This window comes from Lotus japonicus, chromosome 1 (assembly GCF_012489685.1).
Source record: "Lotus japonicus ecotype B-129 chromosome 1, LjGifu_v1.2".
Classification (NCBI taxonomy): Eukaryota; Viridiplantae; Streptophyta; class Magnoliopsida; order Fabales; family Fabaceae; genus Lotus; species Lotus japonicus.
Window position 1 is genome coordinate 95,027,393 of NC_080041.1, and position 22,418 is coordinate 95,049,810.

The 22,418-nt window shown below is 39.5% G+C and overlaps 6 protein-coding genes across 9 annotated transcripts; 1 reads left to right on the forward strand and 5 right to left on the reverse strand.

The window, feature by feature from the left end:
- The first annotated feature begins 311 nt into the window (after positions 1 to 311).
- Positions 312 to 1,241, forward strand: LOC130728023 (uncharacterized). 2 transcript variants are annotated; one of them, XR_009015519.1, is made up of 4 exons: positions 312 to 438; positions 514 to 615; positions 696 to 761; positions 852 to 1,241. XR_009015519.1 is itself a non-coding variant. In XM_057579353.1 (3 exons), exons 1-3 carry the CDS (start codon positions 490 to 492, stop codon positions 909 to 911), a joined length of 252 nt encoding a protein of 83 aa, XP_057435336.1. In that variant the 5' UTR covers positions 482 to 489; the 3' UTR covers positions 912 to 1,241. The 2 variants fall into 2 exon arrangements, 1 of the variants encoding a protein (XP_057435336.1); XM_057579353.1 differs by lacking the exon at positions 312 to 438 and having other exon boundaries at positions 482 to 615.
- Positions 1,242 to 1,679: 438 nt separating this feature from the next.
- Positions 1,680 to 2,546, reverse strand: LOC130732264 (uncharacterized). The gene is made up of 3 exons (XM_057584351.1): positions 2,097 to 2,546; positions 1,916 to 2,017; positions 1,680 to 1,835 (listed from the first exon to the last, which is right to left on the reverse strand). Exons 1-3 carry the CDS (start codon positions 2,457 to 2,459, stop codon positions 1,764 to 1,766), a joined length of 537 nt encoding a protein of 178 aa, XP_057440334.1. The 5' UTR covers positions 2,460 to 2,546; the 3' UTR covers positions 1,680 to 1,763.
- A 498-nt stretch (positions 2,547 to 3,044) lies between these two features.
- LOC130713043 (uncharacterized) lies at positions 3,045 to 6,160 on the reverse strand. The gene is made up of 4 exons (XM_057562849.1): positions 6,020 to 6,160; positions 4,753 to 5,930; positions 3,345 to 4,560; positions 3,045 to 3,233 (listed from the first exon to the last, which is right to left on the reverse strand). Exons 1-4 carry the CDS (start codon positions 6,158 to 6,160, stop codon positions 3,045 to 3,047), a joined length of 2,724 nt encoding a protein of 907 aa, XP_057418832.1.
- A 374-nt stretch (positions 6,161 to 6,534) lies between these two features.
- On the reverse strand, positions 6,535 to 8,402 carry LOC130728025 (protein MAIN-LIKE 1-like). The gene is made up of 3 exons (XM_057579354.1): positions 8,265 to 8,402; positions 7,425 to 8,182; positions 6,535 to 7,330 (listed from the first exon to the last, which is right to left on the reverse strand). The coding sequence occupies exons 1-3, from the start codon at positions 8,341 to 8,343 to the stop codon at positions 7,046 to 7,048; spliced, it is 1,122 nt and encodes a 373-aa protein (XP_057435337.1). The 5' UTR covers positions 8,344 to 8,402; the 3' UTR covers positions 6,535 to 7,045.
- Positions 8,403 to 12,792: 4,390 nt separating this feature from the next.
- LOC130728028 (putative FBD-associated F-box protein At5g53635) lies at positions 12,793 to 15,460 on the reverse strand. Of its 3 annotated transcripts, XM_057579359.1 has the most exons (4): positions 14,595 to 15,460; positions 14,332 to 14,457; positions 13,942 to 14,231; positions 12,793 to 13,649 (listed from the first exon to the last, which is right to left on the reverse strand). In XM_057579359.1, the coding sequence occupies exons 1-3, from the start codon at positions 15,333 to 15,335 to the stop codon at positions 13,947 to 13,949; spliced, it is 1,152 nt and encodes a 383-aa protein (XP_057435342.1). In that variant the 5' UTR covers positions 15,336 to 15,460; the 3' UTR covers positions 12,793 to 13,649; positions 13,942 to 13,946. The 3 variants fall into 3 exon arrangements, with proteins under 3 accessions (XP_057435342.1, XP_057435343.1, XP_057435341.1); XM_057579358.1 differs by having other exon boundaries at positions 12,807 to 14,231; XM_057579360.1 differs by having other exon boundaries at positions 12,800 to 14,457.
- Positions 15,461 to 16,124: 664 nt separating this feature from the next.
- Positions 16,125 to 17,660, reverse strand: LOC130728027 (uncharacterized). The gene has a single exon (XM_057579356.1). It carries the CDS (start codon positions 17,529 to 17,531, stop codon positions 16,227 to 16,229), a length of 1,305 nt encoding a protein of 434 aa, XP_057435339.1. The 5' UTR covers positions 17,532 to 17,660; the 3' UTR covers positions 16,125 to 16,226.
- Positions 17,661 to 22,418: the final 4,758 nt, after the last annotated feature.

Below are 22,418 nucleotides of genomic sequence, written 5' to 3' on the forward strand. Positions count from 1 at the left end.
CCCTATGCACCAAAGGCATCCTCCACCATTACATTACTTCCCTTCTTCCCTTGTTGCAGGAAATAACCAGAAGAAATGGAACAAGATCCACCATCAACCTTCATCCGCCCTTGCAAACGCCAAGACAACCTTGCCTCCAGCTCTCGTCCTCTCATTCCCGGCCCAGCTGGCGCCGTCCAGGCCGCCATGATTCACCGCAGATCCACCGACGACAAACCAAACATTTCAACCCAACAATTCGTTAGGCAAGTCCTCCAAGACGGCCACGACACCGATCCCGATTTCCAATCCAATGCTTGGCTTTCAGCCCTGCAATTAAACGGATCTGCCACTCCTCTGGATGCAATCACTCACCATCATGAAAGAGTAGATCACGTCATCGGTGTTATCAAATCCTGCAATCCCAATGGGTTTGGAGATGCAACAGTTACACTCAAGGTATTTCCTTATTCCTCCTTATATTTCAGTGAAATGATTCATGTTTCTCTCATGACATCTGAGATTGAGATTCAGGACCCTACGGGCACTGTTGGCGCTAGTATCCATCACAAGGTCTTCACTGAAAGCGTATTTGCGAAAGACATAACTGTTGGATCTGTTCTGCTTCTCCAAAAGGTTAATCTATAGGCAACTTTAACATTTTAAGCTTCTTTGGACAACTTGGACATCACATCGTTTCTTCACTTTGCTTTCAGGTCGCTGTGTTCTCTCCTAGAAAGTCTAATTGTTATCTGAATATAACCTTGTCCAATGTAGTCAAGGTATGATAATCTTCTTCCACATCTAAAATAAAGCATTTGAATCTTTTCCACATCTACAACAAAGCATTTGAATCTGTTTTCATTATACAGGTATTTTCAAAGGACAGTGCACCTCCACCTGGAAGCTTCACAAACATAACAGAAGATTAATATTAGTTCTTTACTAATCTATATTAAGGACTATTTGTGTAACTTTTGAAATGCTGAACTTAGATTTCGTATTGTTATTTTGCTTTACTTTTCTAATGCTTAACTTGGATTATTGTATTGTAATTTTGTTTAAATTGGATTATGTAACTTTTCAATTTTAAAGTCATGTTATATTTGCTGCAATTGGACTAAAGTCATGTTATTTTAACTGTAATTAAAGAATCCGAAGGTTTAACTCTCGGACTAGTCCAGAACATCAACCTCTGGACTGGTATGGAGGTTTAAGTCCCGGAGGGTATTCCCGGCATTTTTTTAAAAAGACTAGGGTGGCAATTCTAAACCCAAGGGTGGCAATTCTAAACCCAGGGGTGACAAGTTCGTCTGGTAAAGCGCTGATCCTATCAGCCATGGAAATTTTGGGAATTAGATTTCCCACCCCCTAGTTTAGAATTGCCACCTGGACTAGTCCGAGAGTTAAACGTTCGGATTCTTTAATTACAGTTAAAATAACATGACTTTAGTCCAATTGCAGCAAATATAACATGACTTTAAATTGAAAAGTTACATAATCCAATTTAAACAAAATTACAATACATAATCCAAGTTAAGCATTGGAAAAGTAAAGCAAAATAACAATACATAATCTAAGTTCAGCATTTCAAAAGTTACACAAATAGTCCTTAATATAGAATTAGTAAAGAACTAATATTAATCTTCTGTTATGTTTGTGAAGCTTCCAGGTGGAGGTGGACTGTCCTTTGGAAATACCTGTATAATGAAAACAGATTCAAATGCTTTGTTGTAGATGTGGAAAAGATTCAAATGCTTTATTTTAGATGTGGAAGAAGATTATCATACCTTGACTACATTGGACAAGGTTATATTCAGATAACAATTAGACTTTCTAGGAGAGAACACAGCGACCTGAAAGCAAAGTGAAGAAACGATGTGATGTCCAAGTTGTCCAAAGAAGCTTAAAATGTTAAAGTTGCCTATAGATTAACCTTTTGGAGAAGCAGAACAGATCCAACAGTTATGTCTTTCGCAAATACGCTTTCAGTGAAGACCTTGTGATGGATACTAGCGCCAACAGTGCCCGTAGGGTCCTGAATCTCAATCTCAGATGTCATGAGAGAAACATGAATATAACATTTCACTAAAATATAAGGAGGAATAAGGAAATACCTTGAGTGTAACTGTTGCATCTCCAAACCCATTGGGATTGCAGGATTTGATAACACCGATGACGTGATCTACTCTTTCATGATGGTGAGTGATTGCGCCCAGAGGAGTGGCAGATCCGTTTAATTGCAGGGCTGAAAGCCAAGCATTGGATTGGAAATCGGGATCGGTGTCGTGGCCGTCTTGGAGGACTTGCCTAACGAATTGTTGGGTTGAAATGTTTGGTTTGTCGTCGGTGGATCTGCGGTGAATCATGGCGGCCTGGACGGCGCCAGCTGGGCCGGGAATGAGAGGACGAGAGCTGGAGGCAAGGTTGTCTTGGAGTTTGCAAGGGCGGATGAAGGTTGATGGTGGATCTTGTTCCATTTCTTCTGGTTATTTCCTGCAACAAGGGAAGAAGGGAAGTAATGTAATGGTGTAGGATGCCTTTGGTGCATATGGGACTAATATAGGAAGTAAAGGGATTTATGGTGTAGGATGAATGAGTAATGGGGTTGGTGGTGGGGTTGGTGGTGAAGATTAATGGTGGTCAGAGTTGGTTGTGTAGGCAGTGATGGTGGTTGAGATTGTAATTGATGGTGGTCAGAGTTGGTTGTGTAGGCATACTGCTGCTTGGTAAGGGTGATCCAGGACTATAAGTTTCGGATCAATCCAGGACTTTAAGTTTCGGATCAATCCAGGACTATAAGTTCCGGACTAATTCATAATTAAATTTACCACCCCCCTTTTTAAGACGTCCGAGAGTTGAAAACCCGGATTAATATGAAACTTCAAGATTCGTACCTTTCAAACCAGATACTGTCACAGACAGAAACGTGAAAATGCAGTGACAATAATATTGGACAAACAGACCTTGTTACTGGAGCATTGTCTTAATACATGTAGGAAAATATTATTGCTAATAATATGGTTACAGACATGGTTACAACATTACAAACATGAATCATATTATCAATCTTCTGTTATGTCTGTTAAATCAAAGTTTGTAATAACACGAGGACCAATCCAAACAGTGTGTTCAGCCATAAATCTATCCAAACGCTCTTTATACGGTTTACACCATTCGGACTCGGGTTCTTCAACGTTGTATTCCCATTGGGGAGCAATTGGCGGCATAGGATGTCCAGACACCAACTTCAGCTACATTTAAGAGTATAATAGTAAAATTAGATATATTTCAATATAAATTGTTTAACGTGACAAGAGAGTGTATTAATAAAAAAGAAGATATGTATTTAATTGAGGATATACCTGTACAAAGTGATTGGTCACATGACCAATAGCTATGACAGGATGTTCTAACGGTGGGGCGCCTCCTCTCATCGGAAGGTAAGTGTAACTAGATTTTAACGAGATGGAGATGAAAACCACCCGAAACCGGTTAGCAATAAGGTACCCCATCTCCGGTAGATGCATCCATTTGGCTTTAGTGGCCCTACCATCAGGAGGGAGAGTGAGACGATTGTGCATGGCTTGTACCACATCATAACCCCACATGCGTGTATAGTGTTTCTCATAGAGTGTGAGTTCTACAATCAGCTCTTCCCTAACCCGAGGCCAACCGTCCTGACCGTTCTGAAGGTCCAGCAATGCAGCGACGGCTCTGTATCCACAATTACCATCCCCGACAACATCTATCACTTCATGTATATATGGCCATAAAAAAGATGGCAACTCCGGTAAGTAGATTTTGGAGCCGGTGGCCGTCATAGCCTTCTTGTTCTTTGACTTAGGAGCTTGCGATGTTGGAGTTGTTTTAGGAGTTTTGGTGAGCCTAGGTTTCCTCTTGCTAGCTTTCGCTTCTTGTTCTTTGGTCTGATTGTCAACAAGTTCCCAATGTGAAAGGTCACGCTGGGTGGATCCTATTGATTGACCTCTGGGAGGTTTGGTTTTCCTCTCCTTGGACGATTGATTGTGCTTTATCTTCACTTCAGGAGGACACAATGAACTGATTTGAGGACAATAAAGCTCTTTAAGTTTCCTTCTCAGCATACTTTGGCCCGCATCATCCAAGGTATTGAAATGAGCCCACAAAGCCTCAATCTCTAGCGGCATGCATCCACTGTTTGAGGTTTGACTCTCCACAACAGGCACTTGTTCCCAAGAAAGTATCTTCCAGAATGGATCAATTGCTGCATACGGAATTGAGGCCATACTCTGAAGTGCACAAGCGCAAGGTAGTCCATGAGTGACTTTCATCACGCAACCGCATTTCTCACCATGACCCCAAAACCTGTTTTGTTCATCATACATTAGGTGAAGTGCATGTTTAGCAACGAATCCTCTCATATTCTTATACATTGGAGACTTGAAACGGTGCTCTACAATGTTAATACTGCGCTCAAACGATGCTTGTATTGCATTGTGGCGTACAATGGTCAACCTATCAATTGCTTCCCATGAATCGCACAGGTTACCCTTGCCGTTCCTAAGCATCTTCTTCAAGCTTGCATGTGCACTTTCAGCCCTGCATACAAACATGAAGCTAGTCTATCAAGCCTATCAAATGCATACAAAAAATGAAACAAGCATATCAAATGAATCAATTCTATCAAATGAAACAAGTCTATCAAATGCATACAAAAAATGAAACAAGCCTAACAAATGAATCAATTCTATCAAATGAAGCAAGTCTATCAAGATTGCATGTGCGTAGTACCTATTACTTGTTGTCGTTCCAAAATGCTTCACTCTGTTTGTCCATGCCTTCACAAATTTCTCCTTGTGAACCAACCAAGTGTCATAAATGTACGATGTGAACCTTGGATGATCCTTACACATATCACACATGTCGCTCCATTCCTCCTCAAATTGTGTAGCTGTTTCCGCATATACCACTTCATTCCACTTTTGCATCACTAAGGCTTTAAAATCCGTTGTGTCAACCCACAATTTGCACTTTGCCTCAACATTCTTGTTTATGTGAAATAGGCATAGTAAATGGGTAGCCTCAGGAAAAATATTCCGAACAGCACTGAGTAAAGCCAATTCCCTATCAGTCACAATCACTCCAGGTAATCGGGCAGGGTCAGCAAGTAGAGATTTCATGCACTCCAAGGCCCAAACATAGTCAGGTGTGCGCTCACGAGTCATGTAGCAAAATGCAATGGAGTAAGTCAGACCAGTAGAAGTGAGGCCAACCATTTCAAGCAATGGAATTTGAAATTTGTTTGTCTTGTATGTGCAATCCATGATTACCACGTGAGGGAATGTGTTGAAGAGTTTAATAGCATTAGGATGAGCCCAGAAAAGTTCCATAATGACACCCGAATCTTCTTCATGTCTTTCAAAGTGAACATAGTTGGCTTCTGCCAACTTCTTCGGCAAATATTGCATCTCTGTAAGTGGCCCGCGGTCTAGTTCTTTAACTTTTTTGATGCGATTATACACTTGAGTGATGGTAGACAAGTTACCCGGATTATTTTCCTTCAAAGTGGCCAACATGTGTCTCGGTGGGACCCAATTGTTATTCATGTTGTCGACTTGAACCTTCTCTTCTTCTGTTAGTCGACCAGCATAGGAATGGCCAACCAAAGATCTAGCTGGTTCATGGTTGTGTACCCCTTCCAACACTTTCAGCCACCAATTTCTATCACCCTCCGTAGGTCGTCCTTTAAGTTTAAAAGGACAATTACATTTTTGTGATCCGGTGGAGTTGTACTTGAAAGACTTAGGGTCCTTGTACGGGATATACACACCATGCTTCGAGCACCGCAGAACAATATACATATTTCCACCTTTTCTGGAATAATCAGACCTTCCAGTCACAATCGCATATCCATTGTCCTTCCCAACATTCTTAGCCCATTGTTTAAGGTCATCAACAGTCTCAAATATCTGTACAGTGGTAACATATCATTTTAAAATTAGTAATCAATTCAAGCATCACTAAACAATAATGTCATTATGGTATACGCAATGAATACCTGATCGGTCGACCATAAATGAGTGGTATCCACACTTATAGGCTGAACATTATCTTGTTGTTGAAGCAACATTCCTTCACTGACATCATTATCTTGTTTTAGAAGCAGCATTTCATCATCATAGAAAAATGTGCTCGTCATACTGCCTGCATAAACCAATCTGCCACTGGTTAACAGTCCGTATAATGAACATTCGTACTAATCCAAGACTTGAACATTCGTACTAATCCGAGACTTGAACATTCGGATTTATGTCGAGGCAGAAAAGTTGAAGTGATGGTGGTGGCAAAAAATGAAGAGAAATTTAAATAGTAGAAAATATAAACAAACGTATATATGTATATTATAATGGATGCAATGATACATACCAAGGTGGTGCTGGTTGATGAAGGTTGTTGGTGCTGGTTGATGAAGGTTGTTGTTGGTGGTGCAATGATGGTGGTGGGGGGTTGAGGGGTAGTAAAAAAAGAGGAAGTGAGGGAGTGAGGGTGATCAGAAGTGAAGTGTAATGGGGGGTGGTTTGGTGGTTGAGGAGTTTATGCAGGCCATAATGGTGGTGAGGTAGGTGAAGCTATGGAGTAATGGTGCTGAAAAAGGTGGTAGAATCTGTCAGAGGTGTCCGGAAGTTGAAGTTTCATACTAATCCGAAGGATGAAGTTTCATACTGATCCGAAGGTTGAAGTTTCGGATTATATCTTAAAGATTAAACTTCATTACAAGGGTTTGGGTTGTTGAGTGCCAGGTTTTGGCTTCCATTACAAGGGTTGATTATTAGGGTTGATTATAAAAGTAATAGATTTTAAAAATTATTAGGGTTGATTATAAAAGTGAAAAAGAAAAAAAAATGTTAAAGTGAACATAAAGCTCACAAATTATTAGGGTTTAGGGTAAAAGTGAAAAATAAAAAAAAATATATACGTTAAAGTGAACATAAACCTCATACTAATCCGAAATAGTAGTGCAAAATACATAGTCCCCTAATATCGTAATAGTAATGTCAACAAATGATCATACAACTAATGTCCCTTACTGTCCCCTACCCCGACGACCTCCCCTACCCCTACGGCCTCCCCTGGCTCCTGCCCTGCCGCCCTCCCGGCCACCTGCTCGGCCACCTGCTCGGCCACCTGCTCGGCCACCTGCTCCCAGACCTCCTCTCCCAGCAGCGTAAGCAATGCCCTGTGTCCCAGCCAAGTCCTGGAGGATGCGAAGTGCTCTCTCCGTTAAAGCGCGGGCCTGTGTGCCTGGCAGCAAAGCATCATCCACCTCAAGTGACAACTCAAGGACTTCTAAAGCCCTACGCAAAGCAGCCTGAAAGTAAATAATAAAAAAAACGCTGTTAGTAAAATCACATACAGAAAACCACAAGTGCATAAAGAAAATAGAAATAAAATTTAAAATTTACCACGGCACTGAGATCAACCCTCCTCTCATCCGGTATGATGAAACAATGAGACACTCTAGCGTACCAATCCATATAACCGTCCACAGCCTGTCCCTCCTCTGTAGCAGGGTCGCCCGCAGGGAACAAGTACTGCACATAAGCTGCGAATGCCGCATCAACAGCCTCAGCTGCGGGAGATCTATCCATCTCACTAGGGTGGCGCGGGATCGTCTGTATATACCCAAACTGTCGCATGACCCGCTCCGGAAGATGAAGTCGCACAGCAGGGGGATAGGGACACCGAATGTAGCCTGAGAACAAAGCCCTCTCATCCCGCTGTCGCCATTCCCTGTGGGCCTCATATGGAGTCCAAGTGACGTCGTCGGCCGTCAACTCATCAAGTAGTACTCGCCTCTCGTCAAGCCTAGCATGCCCCGACCTTGACTCTGTCCACCTACGAGCTCTGGGCTGGTCCTCTGTGTAAGCCGGGTTCGCATACCGGCGAACGAGCCTGTCTGGAAAGTGCTCAAAGACCCAGGCCATCAACAGGGAAGTGTAACCGCCCATCTGTTTGACCCCGCTGCGAGAAGACTGTCCCAGCTGGTCGTACAACGTGGCAAGGGCCATGGCGCCCCACGCGAACTCCGACACCCGCTCAAGATCCTGTAGCATGCCGATCCAACGGGCGGAGAATGAGTGCCCCCCACTCTTGTCGGCGAACAATGTCGCGCCAACAAGATGCATCAGGTACATCCTGGCTGCATGCTCGTACCGCCCCTCTACATTACAATGTAATACCAATTATGATTAAGTAAATATAAATAATAGTTGGAAAAAGTTCAGATAATGAATGAAACAAACCTGCAACAGCTTTCGGGTAAAGGTCTCGCAAGAAGCTGAACCTCATAGTCGGACCCCTAAGCCTATCAAACTCAGCCATGTACAAATCTGCATCCCCCCTAACAGCAAAGCGCAGGTCTCTGCCACATCATATCTCGAGGCCACTCCTGGAGTGTAGAATCTCCCACCAACCGGGATGTGAAGAAGAGCGGAGACGTCGTCAAGGGTGACAGTCATCTCCCCAAATGGCATGTGGAAACTACTAGTCTCCTCGTGCCACCTCTCCACAAGGGCCGATATAAGCCCTGGATCCGTCTCTACATAGCTGCACCTGACCAGTGGATACAGTCCGCTCCTCTCCACAATCAAGCGGACCTCCCTGTAATTGTCCCCCTCACACGTCATCAGCCCGAGCTTCGTACCAGCAGTGGCAAGCCTCAAATCACCTCGCTCAGAATAACGAGGGTTAGTGGTGCCTAGTAGGGTATGCCACGTCCAAGGCGCTATGTGATCCGGGTAATGCTGCAGAAGTGACAACTCAACCGGCCCACCAGGAAACGGTGGATCTCTCTGGAGCGGCGGCATATTCGGATCCTCTACCTCTACATCCTCACCCTCAATCTCAGACTCAGACCCCGACTCCGACTCCGGCTCCTCAACTGCATCAATATCAAGTGAAGAGGTGGAAGGCTCAACAGTATCGTGGGCAGTAACCTCAGGCGTCGACTGAGGAGAAACCTCAGTAGCAGTAACCTCAGGCGTCGAGAGAGCAGGAACCTCAGTAGCAGGAACCTGAGTAGCAGGAACCTCAGTAGCAGGAACTTGAGTAGCAGGAACCTCAGTAGCAGGGGCAGGAACCTCAGTGGTCGCCTTCGGAGCCCCCTTCCTAGCCCCTTCCTAGCCCCCTTCCGAGAAGTCGACACATCTGTATCATGATCACCTCGCCTATGAGAAGCGTGGAGATAGGCACGACGATCGGCCAACTCTTCAGACGATACCCTCTTAGTTTACTTTGTCCTCGCCATAATCTATCATAAAAAATAAGGAAAACAGATTAATAGCTATGTAATGAGTAACTAACTAGTTGAAGCAATCCACAAGTATACACAGTAAACTAATGTTATGAAATTTCAATACAATTCAAATAATGTTATGAAATTCAAATGTGAAATCTCAAGTTGGTTATGTCCTTAACCACTACCCTAAGATAGCCAAAAGCATGGAAATTATCTTCACCCCATTCATCTTATCATGAAAAACAATAACAGAAGCAATAGAAGAGACAGTACTGAATCTCTCAAGTCCGAATCTTGAAGTCCTGAACCAGTCCGAATCTTGAAGTCCTGAACCATTCCGAATCTTCAAGATTCGGAGTACGAATATCCCCAAATTCGCACCTCAGAACCCCAAATACCCCAGAAATCACAATAGGAATGAAATTTCACCAAATCAACTCATAAAAAGGGATTCGAAACCTAACCTAATCTGAAATACCTAAATTTGAAACCCTAAATTTGAAATCACAACACCAACTCATCAAAATACACATGATTCAAAATACAAATGATTCTTGGTCGTGGATTCCAACAAATTACCTCAGTGTGGTCGGTTTTGAAACACAGATGATTCTTGGTCGCTTTTGGTCGTGATGTGTGGGTCGATTTGGGTGCCTCTGGGTCGCTTCTCTTGAGACCTCCGAGAGTTGATGTTCTGTCCCGTTACAAATGTGAATCTGAATTGATAGTTTTGTTCTATTATTAACTGAGTCCGACATTTGAACATTCGGAGGAGTCCGAATGTATAACATTCGGACTAAAACACGGAGGGGCAATATTGGTTTTTCCCCACTTTTAAATGGGGTGGGAATTCTAAAACCGGGGGTGGGAAATCTAATTCCCGAAATTTTCTGCATTTGAGAGCGGTAACGATATTAGGGCAATCTAACTCTTTTTATGTTGAAACTAGTTTAACATAAAAAGTCCCGTTTGTAATCATGTATAGTATTAGGTCTGATAAAATTTTAATACATAATTTATCATTTCGTTTAAATTAATATAAACTTATTTTTTGTGAAATATTAAATAATGGTTATATTATAAAATGAAGATAATGTTAGTGGGTGGTAAAGATGGCGGTGGTAGCCAAGGTGGCTGCGATAATGGCGGCGACGATGATGGAGGGTGGTGGTAGTGGCCGTAGAGGTGGTAGCGATGTTGGAAGTGATGGTGGTGGCAGTGATGGCAGTAGTGGCCGTGATGACGGAGGCGGGGGGAGGTGGTTGTGGTGCTAGGTCATGGCGGTATGTAGTGGTAGCAGCCATGCCAATGGCGATTGAGGTGGTGGATGCGATTTGTGGTGGTAGCAGTGGTGAGTGGTGGTGGCAGTGATGGTAGTGGCGATAGCGATGACGACAACGACGTTGGGAAATGACTAATCTATCAAAATCTGTTTTTTTTTTTCTTCATATTTTTATAAATGATTATGTTTTAAAATCAACTAAAATTTTATTAACTAGTCCATTTTAATTTTTTCCGAAGGGAGCCTATTTTAATTAAATGTAAAAACTATACATTTAACAAATTGGTTTTAACCTAGTAGTGGCAAATGATAAATTTAAAATATATTATTAAAATTGTTATTTTTTCAAAATTACTTTATACTTAAACTATAAATTATTATACTCTTCATCTTGTAACAAAAATAACTATTAATTATTATATAAGTAGAGAAATAATTTTAAATAAGAGAAATTAATAATATTAAATAAGTCTATATTGACTACTAATAAATCAATATTTACAAGTGAGTAATTTATTTCATTGCAAGTGAATAATAGTTTTATTTATTTTTATTATAATATTAATAAAAAATAATGTTAACTAAGTAGCATTAAATGATAATGATAATTTAATTGTTTTATATGAGTAAATTCAACATTTTCCCATTAATAAATTAGTTCATTTAATAACTAAATAATTTTAACTTAACAATAACAACTAGTAATTAATAAATAATAAAATTAGTATATTACTAAGATTAATAATATTTTTATATTATTTAATTATTATTATTTTAAATTATATAAAATATAAATATTGAATTTAGAGTTAGGGTCCAAAAAAGGAATCGAAAACTGTTATCCTGTCCTGTCAGGATAATTCTAGCTTAGCTCCCCCTCATGATAACTTTTAGGGCCCGTTTGGTGGTCAGGATAGGATATGATAGGATATGATATGTGAACATGATAGCAACAGGATAAGATAAGACCAGGATAGACACTTATCATATCATGTGTTTGAGGTGCACATGATAAAGACAGGATATGATAAGGAAAAATGTATCAGATTTATATTTGAATAAAAAATACATTTAAAAATTAATCATTCTATTAAATTTAATTTTTTATACATTTTCATGAATGAGTTTATATTTTAAAATAACTAAAATAAATTTAAATTTTATTAATTAGCCTATTTTATTGTTTTGAAGATAATCTATATTTTAAATAAAATTATGCAATTAATCAATTACTTTCACTTAGTTGTGACACGTGATAATTAACAATAAAAGTTAACTAAATTAAGAATATAATTATTTCAAAAGTACTTTATATTTAAATTATAAATTATTATATAAGTGGATAAATAATGTTAAATAATAGGAGATAAAAATAGAAAATTATTCTATTATTATTAAAAAGGTAATATTTGTAACCAATTGGTTTTCACTTAATTGTGACACATGATAAACAATAAAAATTAACTAAATTAAAAATATTATTATTTCAAAAGTAATTTATATTTAAATTATTATATAAGCAGATAAATAATTTTTAATAATAGAAGATGAAAATATTAAAATAGTCTATTACTATTAATAAATCAATATTTGTAAGTGAGTAGTCTATTTTACTATTTATGAATAACAATTTTTTATTTTAGTTAAATTAATATTTTTATATTTATTAATTAAATGATTATAAATTATAAATTATATAATATTAAAATAAATTAATTTGGAGTTTGGATACTGAAAGAAAATATATAACTTGTATCTTATCCTGTAATTATAAATTACACATGATGAGCATGATAGGATAGAGGACAGGATAGTGTTATCATATCCTGCTGACACACCAAACAACGGATAACAACATGATATGATTATTATCCTATCATGTCCTATCATATCCTGACCACCAAACGGGCCCTTAGTCTTTTACACATGATGAATAGAATAAGGGTCAGAATTGTTTTATCCTATCCTGCTGACGCATCAAACAACAGAGAGCAGGATTGCATTTATTATGTCGAACAAGACTTGGTTGAAAAAGGAGATGGCTCATTATTGCAATAGATTATAGATTATGCAAGAAGTATGGTAGAGCACAATTGCCAAATAAAGTATTCTAAGTAACCACAATCAGATTGCATCCTAACTTCATCTACTTTGTTCTTCTTGCAAAAACCATTTAAATGCACATTTTATGTGTAAACATCATGAAGATGTTCCAATTCAAGAATTTCATAAAATAATTCATCTAACTTCACATAACCCCCTTATGCAACAATCACACTCAAAACAATAATATAACAAACAATGCTAGGCTTTATTCCATCTTCTTTCATCCGGTTCAGAACATACAAAGCATCCATACCCCTCCCTTCCTTCACCAAGAACCTAATCATATCCGTAGAATCCATGATGACTGGAAAAATCCTAGTTTCCTCATATCTCCCCGAAAAACCATAGCTTCCCATTCAAACTATGACTATCTTTTATCATACAAGTGAGTGTCTTTATGGCATCATCCACAAGACCACAACCTTATTTCTACACAAGTCCGTGACCAAAAATTAAAATTCCAATACCTTAGTGCGAATTTTCATATGCTGACTCTTTCACAAAGATCAGGGGAACCATTTTAGACACTCTCTTCCTACAAGCTAATGAAAACAAACCATTTTTACTGATGTCATTTAAGTTGATTAATTAAGACATGGATTCAAATTCTTATTATTTAATATGCAAGCAAACTGGTGGTGATTATAAACGGGTAGCTTAACTAGTTCTAAAGGTTGTAGGACATTCATAATACCAGTTCTTCAACTTAATATCAGGTAAACATGTTTTTGAACTCAAAGAACCAGTTCTGATACTGGTTTTACAAACCCGTTTTGAGGCTGAACAAGTTCTAAAAAATGAAATTAAAACAGGTTTGAACCCAGTTCACAGTATCGAAACCAACCAAATCTTTGCAAAGGCCATTTAAATCCAAGTCCTCTTTAATTAAAAAATCAAAACACTAATATCATAAAAAAGCAAACAACAAAAAAAACCTTTTGAGTAACAGCTACTTGCTTAATCTTTAATCCAAGTTTCTGTGTCATTGATCAAAGACAGCATCTGAAAAACAATAATTTACAATTTTTACCCTTCTACCCCAGTGGATAAGCATAAAATCAGAATTTTACGTACAACTGCTAGAAAATGGATAAACATTAATCTAATTAAAGCCAAAAGCAAGGGGGAAATAAAACTGGCTGGCGTGCTCAATCATGTGAATCATTTCTCCTTAACTTGTCCACCAAGACAATGTTCTTGCCCTTCAAGGTTCATACTTCAAACAACCAAATACCACAGTTTCATGTAGAAATTGATCAAAAGACTGTCAGGATATAGAGGAACTACTACTTACATGGCCTAAATGGGGTGAATTATAAGTTGACATCTTGAAGTTGAAGGGCTCCTCAAGCCTGAGGATAACTTTTTCCTAATCTGTCTTCGGCTGATTGTCCGTTCGTTAAAGATTGTCAAGCTTTGTAAAACTCTTGCATTCTTCAAAACATATCTTGCTAACTGAAACTCGGCTTTTAAGCCTTCAAAAAATCGAAGAGTGCAAGTTTTAAGGTTAAATGAAAGACATTCAGGAACAAATTCTGGGTCTATCCAATTTTCTGGGTCACATCTCTGGGCCTCGTCCAATCTCTACCGTCCACGTAAGTAGATTAACAATACACATTAAAAAAAACATTAGAGATTTATCAAGAAAAGAAAACAGAAATCATCAAAACCAAACTTTGCAAACCTCAAAAACAAGACTTTGAAGGTTAGGGCAGTGCTTGAGCATTTCTACTAGCACAAGCGAATTATACAATTCAATGACAAGCTCCAAGTGGGTCAAATTATGAAAGTAAGGAAAAGCATAATGCACCTAAACAATTCAGAATGACAGTCTGTGAGAAATCAAGGCGAAATTCAAAAGTGTGAAAACAATACATAAAGGAACCAAATTCACATTTTCTCATTCAATAAATCATAATAATCATCATCAATTCATCATAATCAAACCTCTTCTATGTCTACGCGCAGGAAGGCCACATTATAAAATGGTTGCAGCATCGGAAGCCTACTGCGAACGATATCTGCTCTAATCAATTTGGGTAAGCCTAAGTCTGCAAGCTCTCCGCCGCGGTAAAAGGAGGACTCACCGGTGATCCAAATGCGACGCGCTTTCAAATTCTCAAGAATTGGGCATCCAGCTAGAAACTCCTTAAGTAGTCCATCACTTGTGAATTCAACTTTTTTAACATGAAGAATTTTGAGTGAGGGAAGTCCAGTTGAAAACACACCATTGATCAAATGCAACCCACACAATTTGAGAACAACCAGAGTTTTGCAACTGAGAATGCTAATAGGCAACTGGGGCAACTGAATGAAATCCATGAAATGCAGACGAAGATGCTCGATTCCTCCAACTCTGCATTGCGTGACAAAATTGACCCATTTGTGAATATTGGCTATGTCAAGATTAGCGACAGCAACATCATCATCAAGTTCGAGGCTGAATTTTTTGATGGGGGTAGCGGCGTTGCGAAAGAGAAGAACCGAGTAGACGATGTCGCTGAAGAAGAAACGGTGGTCATCGGGTTCGTACATTCTGACGGAGGAGAAGTCGAGAGCGGAAACTGAGCGCCAGAGATGGGTCCATCTCTTTGAGAGGACGGCGGTGGCGACGGCGTTTTCCGTCGGGAGAAACGATAGAATGTGGCAGATGATTTCGTCCGGTAAAGCGCTGATCCTATCGACCATTGGAGGGAAAGCACCTGAAAAAGAAAAAAGGGTTTCTTACCGGCGAGAGAGAATACGAAGTGAGATGCTTTCGCAAGGGAGGGATTGGAGAAAATAAGGAAAACAATTTGTTCACAATAGTAGATGGGAGTGGGACAATGAGAAAGATAAAAAAGAAAAGGCTTACCTCACTTAAAACACTTCGGGAACTTAATTCCTCAAATATTTTGGAAATTGAGTTCTAGAATTATTTTCCAACTTAAAAATGAAGTGTTATATTATATTTTGCACTACCAAGAATTAAAATTTTGAAGAATCTCAAAATAATTCGGAAATTAAAAAACCAAAATTTTTGGGTGAGAAATCTAATTCCCAACTTTTTGTATAGAAGTGGAACTTAATTTTTAAAATGAGCAATCTAAAAGCAACTCCAACTCACAATTTCTTATCTGGTTTCTTAACACACTATTCAGCACTATTTCTGTGGACTCGTACTGCCACATCAGACTTAAGAAACTCCTAAGAAACTGAAGCAGATTTTGCTCCAACTCATGGTTTCTTAAATTACTATTTGAAGGGTCTCACCCGTGTCCCACCATACAACATAAATTAATAATATTTATTTTCACTCAATTTAGATTTAACATTTAATACTAAATCAATACTTCAACTTAAAAATAATTTAATTAAAATTAATACGAATTTAATTTAAATTTAATTTTACTTAATATTTAAAACAATTAAATTTAAATATCGGCATGTTAACTTGAAACAAAAATAAAAAAGTACATTGTGTTTTTTCAAGCAAAAACAATTTTATTGAATGATAGAAATAAAGACGAAAGAAAATACATGACAATGAAAAATAAGCAACAATACATTTGAAATGAAATACATAATAACACTTGAAGGTTAATTTTCATTATTCTCGTTTTCGGGAAGCTGCCAAATATGCTCCACCAAGTCTGCTTGAAGCTGGTGATGAATTGACCTATCAATTTGATGTGCTCTTCTTTCCAAGATATTTCTAAAAGCGGGAATAGGACCACTTACTACTTCAGCATCCAATATGTCATTATTGACCTGATCATAAACAAAATTACCTCGGTACGTGTTGCGCTCATCTTCAACAATCATGTTGTGCAATATGATGCAAGCATACATTATTGACTTCATCTCATTCGGATGCCAAAAGCGTGATGGACCACGAACTATTGCAAACCGAGATTGGAGAACGCCGAATGCACGTTCAACGTCCTTTCTTGCTCCTTCTTGTCTTTTCGCAAATTTTTGCCTTTTTTCTCCTTGCAGCATTGGGATGGTCTTCACAAATGTAGCCCACGGGAGATAGATACCGTCTGCTAGATAGTATCCCATGTTATACATTGTTCCATTCACGCTAAAGTTCACCATGGGAGCATTTCCACTCAAAACCTCATTAAAAACCGGAGATTGATTTAGCACATTAATGTCATTGTTAGAACCTGCAATGCCAAAAAATGCATGCCAAATCCACAAGTCTTGTGATGCCACTGCTTCAAGCATGATTGTGGGCTTTCCATGATCACCTCGGGTGAATTGACCTTTCCACGCAACTGGACAATTCTTCCATTCCCAATGCATACAATCAATAGAACCCAACATACCTGGAAATCCACGAGACTCGCCCCATTGAAGTAAGCGGGTAATGTCTTCCTGGTTCGGGCGCCTCAAGTATGTTTCACCAAATACTGCACACACACCTTCCACAAAATTCTTTAAGCACTCAATTGCAGTACTTTCACCAATTCGAACGTACTCGTCAACACTGTCAGCAGGTGATCCGTACGCCAACATACGAATAGCGGCGATGCACTTTTGTAATGGTGACAGGCCTTGTCTTCCAACTGCATCGACAGACATTAAAAAGTACGGGTCATGAGACCCAAGGGCCCCTACAATTCTGAGGAACACATGCTTTCGCATTCGAAACCTTCGTCGGAAAAGCTCTTCCGTGTACACAGGATTTTCGGAGAAGTAGTCATTCCACAACCGCTCGTTCCCAGCTTCACGATCTCTCTCTATCACCTTTCTTGTTCGCTTGGGCCTAACGGTGTTGGCACGTCGTTGATAAAACTCCATCTCCTCCTGCATCATATCTTCTATAGTCGTGTCATTGATAAGTTCGTCAATGACAACGTCGTAAATGTCCAAGTCGGCCATATTGTTTGGATCCATTCTATGACACAATGAGAAACTATCAGTGTAATTGGATAGGAGGAAGACAATATGAGAGGACAAAACAACTCTTGAATGTTGAGATGAATGAAATATGACATGTATAAATAAGAGAAACAACAACGGCTATATTCTCCAACGGCTATATTCCACAACGGCTATATTCTCCAACGACTATATTCCCCAACGGCTATATTCTACAACGGCTATATTCCCCAACGGCTATATTCCCCAACGGCTATATTCCCCAACGACTATATAGAACACATAAGTAGAAACGCAGTACACATTAAGAAAAATTCGAATACTGAAATTACAACATTAATGCAGAATACATAAGTAGAAATGCTAAAATTACAACACTGATGCAATACACATAAGTAGAAATGCTAAAATTACAACACTAATGCATAATCAATAAGTAGAAATGCTAAAATCACAACATTGGCACACGCTACGAAAGACAACAACAAGAATTAAGACATTCCTAGTTCTTTCATGGCGAATTCAACTAGGCGCTGATGCGTTGCTAACTGCACCTCGTTCATTTCAGATGTGTCCTCCATAAGGATATCTTTGTATTCCTTCAATAACCGCGCCTTATGAAGTTTGTTTTTTTCCTTTCTCACCTCCAGTTCTTCAGTCTTGAGCTTCTCAAAACTCGCCAGGAATCTCAGTTTAGCTTTCCCGATGGCTATCATCTCGGAGTTAGGAACATAATCGAGATCACTTGAAGCTGTGTCTCCTACTTTGGCCTTCCTTTTATGGTTCTTTTTTCCCAACGGGCGGGTTGCTGGTTGTGTGGCCTCATATTCGTCGCCCTCGATTGATGCACTCCGGTCAGACGATGTTGCATACACCCCATCTCCTGACTTCTTCTGCCTCGTTGAACTGGTTGTCATAAATGTTCCCTTCCACTTTGGTTCATCCTTCACCAACCGCCATTCATTCTCATGTTTGAAATCTTTACCCGTATCTACATGATATAATTGATGCGCCGTAGCCATGATGTCCTTATCTGAGTGTCCACTTTTCCAATGATTGACGGCTTTAGTGTGGCAACCGACAAATTTTTGAAGATCAACATTCAATTTATTAAAATGAGATTTCAGGGATAACCATGTCCTCGAAGGAGAGGCATCGTCGCGGTACTCCTCATATTGGGCTCGAATCTTATTCCAGAACAAATCTGACTTTTGCTCATTTCCCACGACCCGATCGATAGAAACGTTAAGCCATGACTGAAGAAGAAGTATATTATCTTTACCACTCCATTTGGTGCGTTTCTTTCCGGATTCTTCAAGATCAATATCATCTAGACCCCGTTGAGTAGAAAATTCAGGCTCCTCGGGCATAGCCTCACATTGTGTACTTGAGACTTTTGAACTACTGCTGCTACCAGTAGGAGGTGCTTGGTATTGTGGTGGATACATGCAATATTGTGGATTGTTTGGATAAGGCATTTGTGGTGGATATGGTCCCATTTGACCCTGAGGTTGGTTTTGATGGTAGAACGATTGTGGAAACATTTGATACGAAGGATTTTGAACATTACCACCGGTGTGAGGAGGTTGGTTTTGAGGGTGACACATCTGCGGATGTTGGCTTTGTGGTTGATACATTTGTGGATGTGGGTTTTGTTGTTGGAACATCGGCATAGGTTGGCTTTGCGGGCGAATCATCTGCGAATGTTGGTTTTGTTGTTGGAACACCATCATAGGTTGGCTTTGCGGGTGAATCATCTGCGGAGGTTGGTTTTGTGGCGGAAACATAGGCGAAGGTTGCAAACCTTCACTTGTAGGAGGTGTTTCATTGTCGAGTAGTGGATAATATTGCTCATAAGGATTAGACATTTTGAGAAATTTGAGAATTTTTGGACAAGAGAGAAATTGTGGGAGTAAATGTTGGTGTTTCAAATGGTCTACTGCACTATATATAAGGTAAAGAAGCTGAGAATTGAAAAAACGGTCGGTAAAGAAGCTGAGAAATGAAAAAACGGTCAGAAAACCGGTCAATTTAAAAAAATTCAAAAAAAAAAGCCCAAACGGGCAGAAAACCGGCTCCAGCCGGTGGGATGACCGGCTCAGCCGGTCACCCACTATATAATCTATTTTTCCTCACTCACTCTCCATTCTAACCCTAGCCGCTCCTCTCTTCTTCCTCTCTTCTCTCACGCTCAGCTTCTTCTTCAACCTCTCTCACTCACCTTCTTCCTCAAGCTCTCACTCACCTTCCTCTTTTCCCCTTCCTCTTTCCCCCTTCCTCTTTCCCTGACCTGCAGCGTCTCCTTTTCCCCTTCCTCTCACCCTAAACCCTGCAGGTCCTTCCTCTCTGCCTCACTTCTCCTTTTCTCCTTCCTCTCGACGCCTCCTCTTCTCCTTCCTCTCTCCCTCACTTCTTCTCCCTCGATCTCTCTGGTCCACGCCTCCAAAGCCTCAACCGATCACCAAACATCAACCGCCGCCACCAAACAACCACATGCAGTCACCATCGGCCACCAAACAACCACCACCGCCACCATACAGCCTCAATCCGACCCCCACAACCCCTGTTTGCAAGCTTCAAAGCCTTGAAGCTTGCAAAAATCCTTCCTTTTCACACATGCAAGGGCCATTACTCTCAGATCAGAACTTCCAGAACTCACCAGAGAAGATTTTTTTTTAGGGTTTGTAAATATCAATTTATGTGTTTTAAGTTTCAATTTCTTCATGTAAAGTTTCAATTCATTCAATAAAATTGCAATTTTCGTCCTCTGATTATGTCTCTGTTGAATTTACATTGTTCAATTTCATCCTTTCTGTTATGTTTGCCTCTGAAATCTGTTGGGGAAGTGAGAGAAAATAGATTATTTTAATTAAGAAACTGAAAAAGCATAGTTGCTTGCAGAAGCAACCATGCACTGTAGTTAAGAAACTGAACCTGCCAACTGAGCAAGCTCCAATGCTGAAAAAAATAAGATACGGTTTCTTAGCAACTCCAGCTGGGTTAAGAAACCAGCGTTGGAGTTGCTCTAAGTCCTTAACATTTGTGTCGTGTGCAAAATTGGTTCTTCCGTCCATCTCTGTTAGTTGACTAAGGGATTTGGCTGATGTGACCTTCATTAATTAATGTGGCAGGCCACATCACCCTTGCACGTAGAAAAATAATTATAAAATAATAATATAAAAAAAACTTCATCAAAAACTTAAAATTAAAAAAACACCAAATTAACACCTAATCGACCCAAATTCCTTCTTCCACCTATGAAATTTCATCTTTCTCTCCATTGAATCTGTGAAACTTTATCATCCTCTTCATTGAAATGTGAATTGCAAGGTTCTAATTCTCTCGCCAAAACAAACCACACATAGGCATAAAGAGGTAACACAAGAGGGAGAATGAAACACGGAGAAAAAGAACTGATGGGGGGCTTTGAGAGAAAGGGAGAATGCGAGACAGTGAAAGGTCAAGGCCCTGGCTCACGACGGGTGGTGCAAGGATTGGTGACGAAAGCGCTCATGGAGGCTGCGGTGGTGGTCGCAGTAGCATGTGGGTTTCAGGATGTGCTTCCTGAGTCTTCTCTCATGCCCTCCCTCTCCTTCCTCAATCTGTTCTTGCTAGGTCCGAGCCCCCATTTTTCAGATCATCGTCCAGGTCGTCAAGCTCCCCTCCTCTTCAACGTCGTGGAGGATCGCTCTGTCATTCACTCATCTTCCTTTTTCGGGGTTTATGCTTCTTCTCTGATCTGGGTTTTTTCTTCGTCTCCGCTTAGGGTTCATGGAGAAGGGTGCAGATCGAAGTAGATCTTGCGAAACCCCGCTCTCCCCTGCATCTAATGAGAATCACCATAGGAGCTCTAAGGGAGAAAGAGAGCATATTGAGAATGAAAGAGCTCCTGAGAAATCGAAAGTGGGAGATTTTGAATGTAGCACAGTGTAAAAGGATATGGCGGATCTGATCAAGACCGACCCAACAATAAATAAGACCTAAAACAAACTTTCAAGTGAGGCCTTTTTTACTTAGTTAAAAAAAATTGAGGCCTTTTTTACTTGGTAATTTTTTTTATGGAGACCTAAAGCGCTTGCTTGGGTGGCTTTACCCTTGGGCCGACCCTGGATCTAATTACGTTCTCATGCTTGAGGATCAGAGGGGCGTGATCTTCACGGGTAAACCTCCTTGAGCCAAAAAGAAAGTGAGAGAAAATATGAGATGTCATAAATGCTATTGGTGGAACTCGAGGGGTCCTTTTTATTTTTGGAGTACCGATGATCCTTCATTTAAAATTTGTAGATATTGAAATTTATGAATGTTCTTTAGGTTGATGGTTACGATTTAATTAAGGATAAAAAAAAGTAAAAATGTAATATCTTCTCTCTTATTAATTAAAAAATTAACCTAAAATCCATAATTTCAAAAAAATGAAATAAATTTTCAAAATCATCTTCTTGTTCATCTTGATCTTCGTCTTCATCTTCTTCCCCATCCCAAATCATCTTTTTAGATATTGAAATTTATGAATGTTCTTTAGGTTGATGGTTACGATTTAATTAGGGATAAAAAAAGTAAAAATGTAATATCTTCTCTCTTATTAATTAAAAAATTAACCTAAAATCCATAATTTCAAAAAAATGAAATAAATTTTCAAAATCATCTTCTTGTTCATCTTGATCTTCGTCTTCATCTTCTTCCCCATCCCAAAGCACCACTGCACCGCTCTTCATCTTCAACATCCACTTCAACCTTTTGAATCTAGAAACAAAGCTAGGGATAACAATGGGTAGGGTACTATAGTACCCATACCCGTGTTTTCAAAAGATACTCGTACCCGTCTCCCACAAAACCCCACAACCCACCAAGAAATCCCAGAAAACCAACAAACCCACCCTTCTCCCAAGCTCATTAGAAAAA